The sequence below is a fragment of the Galeopterus variegatus genome, unplaced genomic scaffold, assembly GCF_000696425.1.
Source record: "Galeopterus variegatus unplaced genomic scaffold, G_variegatus-3.0.2 Scaffold2348, whole genome shotgun sequence".
NCBI lineage: Eukaryota > Metazoa > Chordata > Mammalia > Dermoptera > Cynocephalidae > Galeopterus > Galeopterus variegatus.
This window is the reverse complement of record NW_007728459.1, coordinates 223,639-231,546: the sequence shown is the minus strand read 5'-3', so window position 1 is coordinate 231,546 and position 7,908 is coordinate 223,639. Positions and strand designations below refer to the sequence as shown.

Genomic DNA, 7,908 nt, shown 5'->3' with positions numbered 1-7,908 from the left:
TCTTTTCATAATGCTAGTGTACGGGGCTGTTCACTGTTGAGAAATTCAGAGGGGTGTATGCACAATGTGACTTTGACCACACCCTTCAGTCTGCTTACTTGATCAGAATCTTACTGTGTTCTGGGATCCCCTCGCTCTTATGATGAAAAGACCACACACTTTTTGCCTGCACAGCTCCTTCTGTTTTCTCTCCTATTTTGTCTCTCTTTTGTACCTGGCCTGATTGACCTGAAGTTTCTTGAATGTTTTGCCGATTCCTTTTATATCTTTCCCTCCATCTATCTAACAGATTGTCTTTCTGACTTTCCTTCAAATCAATGTTTTCTACTTGTTCCTCCACATTTCACATGTATCTTTTAAAATATTTTCATAGCTCTATAAAAATTTCATTTGTGATACTATCCATTCTTTATTGCTCTTTTTCTTCATATTCATTTGTTACCACAATATACTACCATCAGAGAGCATTATTATAAATCTGCTTCTAAAACTACACAAAAATATCTAAGCTACTGATCCCTTTTTCTGTATCCTTCTGTAACCAGGCTCAGCTGGTATATGTGGAAGCAATATCTTTTGGCCTCTTTGAAGATTGGTTTGGTCTCTGACTTCCCAGTGTTTTTTTTTTCTAATTTTTTTCAATCAAGGTATAATTTACATTCAGTAACATTCACCCTTTTTATGTACAATTCAGCGAGTTTTGACAAATGCATACAGTCATGTAACCAACACAAGCAAGATATAGGACAGTCTTGTCACCCCAGAAAGTTCTTTTATGTCCCCTAGTAGCACTCTCTCCCCTCCACTTCCAACCCTTGGCAGCCACCAATCAGTTTTCTGTCTGTATAGTTTTGCCTTTTCCAGAATGTGGAATTACATGTTATGTGTGAGTGTGGCTCCTTTCACTTAGCATAATGCATTCATGGTTCATACATATGATTCATAGAGTTGGTGCTTGTATCCATAGTTCATTCTTTTTTATTGACAATATTCCATTGTGTGGATTTATCAGGGTTGTTTTTCCATTCTAATGTATTTTTAATTACTATGCCCTCTCCTTTTTAAGTTTAAACTTTTTTTGGTCGTTTGGCTTCTTGGGTGCTAAAAAGCTAATTTCCAGATTTCCCATGTGTTCTAGATAGAAATGAAAACTAAGTTGCCTTAGGTACTAACAAGCTCTGTATTTCTGCACCTGCCACATTCCTGATGTTTCTTCACTTGTGAAATCCCATAGCATTTTGGGACTTCTGTCTGAGATAGTGCTCCCACAGTTTTGCAGTCTGGGTATCCAAAGTATAAGATACCATGGTAATTGGTCAATATGGAACAGCCTGGCCTATCACAGTCTAGATAGAGAAAACATAACCAAGACCAACAATATTACTCAACCTATGTGATTCAAAGTATGAACATACTATAATCTATACCATAGAGATTCCAAGAGTTGATTTCATTTTTGTTAATTCCCATTTGTACTGAGGCTTCAGAAGCCAAATTATGGTCAAGCATATAATTTCATGATATATGCTTCATTGGTTCTATAACTAGAAATAAAATTAAAAATGTTTTATTACATTTAAACTTGAACTTAGTCCTTGTGTTTAAAGAAGAAATTCTAAAAGCTGAGCATAGATAGATCTTATGCTAAATATACTTAACTGTCCTTGTAATATGTAATTAGCATCTTGTTTTATTTAAGTTTTAAAATAGAATGAATATGTAGTTCAGCATTTCTTTATACTTTGGTTTCAGAATACTACCATTTTTCTTCAAAAAAATCTTTTCATTTTAAAAGAAAGTGATTTTTTTTTTTNTCTTTTCATAATGCTAGTGTACGGGGCTGTTCACTGTTGAGAAATTCAGAGGGGTGTATGCGCAATGTGACTTTGACCACACCCTTCAGTCTGCTTACTTGATCAGAATCTTACTGTGTTCTGGGATCCCCTCGCTCTTACGATGAAAAGACCACACACTTTTTGCCTGCACAGCTCCTTCTGTTTTCTCTCCTATTTTGTCTCTCTTTTGTACCTGGCCTGATTGACCTGAAGTTTCTTGAATGTTTTGCCTATTCCTTTTATATCTTTCCCTCCATCTATCTAACAGATTGTCATTTTCGTGACCGGCAATGGATCACAACCCTCAGTGTCACGCCCGTACCAGACCGGGACCAGCTACGGGATCGCAACTCTTGGTGTTGCTCCCGCACCTCACTCAGCCAGTGAGCGGGAACCGGTCTGTATGTGGGACCCGAACCCTCGGCGGGAGCGCTGCTGCGCTTCCCAAGCGGCGCACTGTAGCAGTGCGCCACCGGGCCAGCCCAAAAGAAAGTGATTTTTAAAAACACCCGAATATTAAATGTTTTGTTCATTTCACTTAATTAATAGGTAAATGTAAGGGAAAATATAATCTTTTTAAAGGTAGACAAGCTGACATTTCTTTTTATCTTTCTTTTGTACAGGTGTTTGCTTCAGAATGGTAAGTTAATACAATCTGTTTATTATTTTCTGCCTTTTTTTCCCAATGTTATTTCTAATTACAGAGATAGAGCAGTTTTCCACTTAGTGCTGGTCTGCTGCGTAGTTCTTGTCCTTGACAGCAAATGATGAAATAATGCGTACTTCTTTGAAATTACTGATTGAGATTTTCATTAAAGCTGTCTTTAAAAAATAGTCTGTTAAAAACATTAGAGCCTTTCTAGTATTTAGCTATTGTTTTCTTAGAATTTCAAAAATACCTCTCTTGGAGTGATTAACATTAAACATTTTGATTAGGTACATTGAATACAAAGTATGGGATCTTCCACCGGTTCTGAACAGAAGAAAGCCTCTAGGCAAGAGTATGCATGTATCTTGAACTGCAAAAAGAAAAGTGCTAATATTGCAGGAGGAAGTGATTCCCAGGTTTTTAACAGTTAAAACTCCTTGTCACTTTTTTGATTTTTATTTTTGAAAATACTCCTTTCCTAAAAGTTAATTGTGGCATGTATTTTCACCTGCTATCTGAGCTGGGAGTCTCTAGTTTGGATCTCTGGTTCCTAACTCCTGAGAGTTCCAACATGTTCCCACTAGTAAAATCTCTGTATTTTGAGACAGCTGCATACCCTGTAATTCAGATTGTCCCCTTTTTTATTATCTAGTAAGAGCTTGACTTATTTTCAAAACTAAGTCCAATATCAATCTTAGCTGTACCCATTTTGGTTTGTGTTGCTTCATCCAGTTGGAGGTATGGAGTATAGAGATCTTGATGACCCTGGCCTCCAAATAGGAGAAGAGCATGTTTTTGAAAAGTTCTAGTAGACTAGATCCACAGGAATTTTAGTAGGTTATAGTTAAAATAATTTGAAATCAAGATGTTGTCAGTTTTTCATTTGCCAGTAGCATAACTGAATTTGGAACTAAGAAAAGGAGTTTACAGAAACAATTAAGAATAATAGGAGAAATAAATTTTAGACAATTATAACATCTCTGTGGCAAGTCCAGAGCCAACAGAAAACATCAGAATCTTTTAATCTTACAATTACTCTGCAAACCAGCATGTCTAGGCTAGTGTTCTTGCTAGCTTAATTTTATTATTAATATTGTTTTCTCCCATTTAAATTGGAAATTTCAAAGTGTTTTAGTCTCTGTTTCTGCCTATGAATACTTTATATCGATCATAACTGGATATTTTTCCTCAGTGATTGAGAATCTTAGATTGTTCATCATTTGGAACCAGATTAACAATGTAATTTAGTGTTAGCAGGCATGAGGGCAATGCAATTTAATTTTATGGATCTTAAAACACATTATACAAACTATTACTGAAATAATTCCCATGTCCGTTTGTTATTTTGTAATGTGCTTGCCTTTAGGGAAAGTAAAATTTAACAAAAGATACCATGTAAGTGAAGGTTCTTGTAAATAGAAGTGTTACCATAAGCCAGCTACACAATGGCATAGGGTATGTTTTAGGGGGAAAAAAATGATTATATCAGGTTAGCATTTTTTGAATGTCAAAATCAAGTATGTTATGAATGCAGATTTTTGATGATAGACTTCATCTCTCTTGTTTTCCTGAAACCAGTACACAGAAGGCGAAGCTCGGAAAATAGGAGTGGTTGGCTGGGTGAAGAACACCAGCAAAGGCACTGTGACAGGACAAGTGCAAGGCCCTGAAGAGAAAGTCAATTCCATGTGAGTGGTAAGACTAACAACAGGAGCGTGAACTTTATGAATCTATTTTAATGTTATGTTGAACAATAAGAATAGTAGTGACGGACCAGGTTTAGTTTGTAGGTTATAACTAATCTAACATGTTTTTAGGCATGCCGAGAAATTTTGGGCCAGCAAAGAAATTCTCAGACTTGGGAGTGGAATTTGTATGTCTAGAAATGGATTTCCCCCACTTGCGCAGGCCTCGAGAAGAACTACTGTATCACTGTCCAGTCTCTATGAATTTGTCCTGTTGAATTTCCTCCAACATTGGGGAAACAGCCAGGGCCCAAGTATCTCTCATTTGAAGTGCTGTGGCAGAAGTCTAATTCCTTAGGGTAGTTCTTGAAGTGCTTAAAGTGACCTCCAAGGCAAAAGATTGCCATCTCCTTTTTATTGTTTAAGTACCTTATTCATCTCATTGTAATTTTGTTTTTGCTTTCAATGAAAGTGTGTTTAATGAGCTGTATGGTTGCCATGAGTCCTTGCAGTCCAAAGGAGGCCAGATTCAGTAATAGGGAAAGTGCCCTGTGTACACGATGTTTTCAAAAGGCTTGTCTTTTCAGCTTCATCCTTGCAGTCCAAAGGAGGCCAGATTCAGTAATAGGGAAAGTGCCCTGTGTACACGATGTTGTTTTCAAAAGGCTTGTCTTTTCAGCTTCATAATTTCCACTGCTCTCTGTAGTCTTTCTCTTTTTTAAATAAAAAGTAGCTAACATTTATTGAGCATTTGTATTGTGTTGGGCAATATGCTAAGCACTTCACGTGAATTATCTTGTTTAATCTTCACAATAGATCTTATGAGGTAGGTACTAAGTAATACCCATTTTATTTTATTTTATTGTTTGTAATTTATCTTTTTATTATTTACTGATTTCAGGTTTCAAAAGCAATACTATTTTGCTTTTTGTAGCAAGTGAAGTAATGTAATACAGACAGGAATAAAGCAAAGCTGGTAATCTGCCTCTTCCTCTGTTTCCCTCCCCTACAGTAACCTGTGCCAGTGGCTTTGTGAATACTTTCCACAGCTTTCACTTTCACTTAAAAATATTTAAATATACACTTAAAATTAAGGTTTTGCTTGCTTTTACTGAAATAGAATACTTTATGTTTAATTTTCTGTAACTTGTATTTTCATTTTATGGACATTCCAACAATCAGTAAATATATAATTACCAATCTCTTGTTTTTTCTAATTTCTTTATGTATAGATACATACTTGCATTGGTGAGTAAAACTACCAGCTTGAAAAGTGGGGTCCAAAAGTTCAGTTTCAGAAAATACGGGGTCACAGTTAATGAAAAACATTTTTCATTAAGATTGTCACAAAATGCATAAAAGATTGTGAGACTTAACATTGTACAGAACTGATAGTACCATGGGCAAGAAAATGACAAATGATTATGGGGTAGTTTAAGAATGGGGACTATGTGGAGGATGGAAGCTCATGCCAATCATGTTATGTTCTTAATCCACATTCTAGCGGTCTTTGATTAATTTACTTAACGTAGATGGAATCATATCATACATTCTGCTCATTTTTTCTGTTCAACCCTGCATTTTCTACCTGCCTTCTCGAGTAATCCATGTTAGTAAGCTGGTATGTATCGTTCCATGTTTGTCTCCATGTTCACATTCTCTCTCTCTCTCTCTCTCACACACACACACACAGACCATGTGTGTGTGCTTGGGGCACATACATTTATAGGATTTGATCAATATTTGCTTTGTAAAAATGGGATTGTGGTGTATGCCCTTCTCTGCATCTCATTTTTATCACTCAAAGACACGTCCAGAAAAATCCTTCCAAGTCAAATTGTATAGCTCTAGTTCATTCTTTGTAATGGCTGTTTAATATTACACAGTATAGATGTACCATTATTTATTACCTTGTTGCTGGGAACTCATTTTTTGTTTCCTGATTTTTGCAGTAAGAGTAATGTTTCAATAAACATTTTATTGGTGATTTTATTTTTATGGGATAGATTCCTGGGAGTGTGATTTGTTGGTTGAAGTGTCTGGGTATTTTTAATGTAAAAATATTTGTCATGCTGTTTTCCAAAACAGTTATAAACAATTTACATTTTTCCCTACTCATCCTATTGGCAATTGATATTATTGTTCTCTAATTTTTCTTTTACCTTATTGGCTGTAGAGTGATTACTGTTTTATACTGTAATTTTAATTTCTCTAATTACTAGCTGGTTTGAGCATCTTCATGCTTGTGGCTATGTCAGTTTGTTCTCATGAACTCCCTTTCTTGTCCTTTACCCATTTTTCCATTGAGTTGTTTGTCTCTTGCCGATTTTTAAGAGCTCTTTGTATATCCGTGATGATTACTAACACATTATCTGTTATCTCTTTTTCAAGTATGTTCCCAAATCTATCATTTGCCTATTTTGTTTATGATAGCTTTTACAACATAAATTGTTTTTAATTTTTATGAACTCAAATATGACTATCTTTCTTTTTTGGCTAAGAAACAGATTGCAAGTGTTGTCTCCTAGGTTTTCTTTTAAGTTGAAGCTTTTATTCCATTTAAGCATTTACTCCATCTAGAATTTTTTTTTTTATTTATAATATGAGATAGGGGACTGACTATTTTCTACCAGATGGATAGCCAGTTGTGCCAGCACCATTTATTAAATAATCACTCTTTTCCCCATTGAATTAAAATACATTTTTTCATGTATTAAAATTTCATATAAGGGCTGGACAGTTAGTTCAGTTGGTTATAGCATGGTGCTGGTAACACCAAGGTCAAGGGTTCAATCTATGTTCAGGCCACCTGCCAAAAAACCCCCAAAACAAAAAACGTATAAACTGGTTTTTATTTCTGGATTCTCAGTTCTGTTCCACTCATCTATTTATCTATTTCTACACCAATCGCCCATATTGATTTAATTACAGTGGCTTTAAAGTATATTTCCTTTCACTATTCTCTTTTATTCTTTTATTTGCTTTCTTGGACATTTGTTTTCTCTCTAAACTTTAAGATACTTTTATCTGTTTTACTGGAATTCTATTTATTTTTTTTTTCAAAAAACTTCCCTGATTGTCTCACACATATGCTTTTTAAATAAACTTTATTTATTTATTTATTTTTAAAGATGACCGGTAAGGGGATCTTAACCCTTGACTTGGTGTTGTCAGCACCACACTCTCCCGAGTGAGCCACAGGCTGGCCCATGAACTTTATTTTTTAGAACAGTTTTAGATTAACAGAAAAATTGTGGAGATGCTACAGACAGCTTCTGTATACTCCTGACCCAGTTTTCCTACTATTAACATTTTACATTAATATGATACATATGTTACAATTAATGAACCAATATTGATAACATTAGTATTAACTAAAATCTATATTTTATTCAGATTTCCTCAATTTTTATCTAATGTCCTTTCTATTTTTTAAGAACCCTTTATTTTTTAATTAGACATTTTTATAACATTAAGGGAATTGACTTTTTTTTTTTGGTGGCTGGCTGGTATGGGGATCCAAGCCTTGATCTTGGCATTATAACACCATGCTGTAACTGACCTAAGCAGCCAGCCTCAGAATTGACATTTTTGTGATATTAAGTTTTTCCATCTAAAAACATGGATCTTTCTTTCCATTTGTTTAGATTTTAAAATTTATCCTTCAATATAGTTTTATGGCTTCCTTCATATAGGTTTCTTGCTAAGTTTATTCATAAGTATTTTATTGACTTTTTCA

The 7,908-nt window shown here is 34.8% G+C and overlaps 1 protein-coding gene across 1 annotated transcript in view; it reads left to right on the top strand.

The window, feature by feature from the left end:
• LOC103597556 (acylphosphatase-2-like) overlaps window positions 1-4,176 on the top strand; it is a 19,477-nt gene extending 15,301 nt beyond the window's left edge. The window contains exons 2-3 of the mRNA XM_008581412.1: window positions 2,459-2,475; window positions 4,063-4,176. Coding sequence (XP_008579634.1) covers window positions 2,459-2,475; window positions 4,063-4,176 — 131 coding nt within the window. The remainder of the gene's footprint in view (window positions 1-2,458; window positions 2,476-4,062) is intronic.
• The last annotated feature ends 3,732 nt before the right edge of the window (window positions 4,177-7,908 follow it).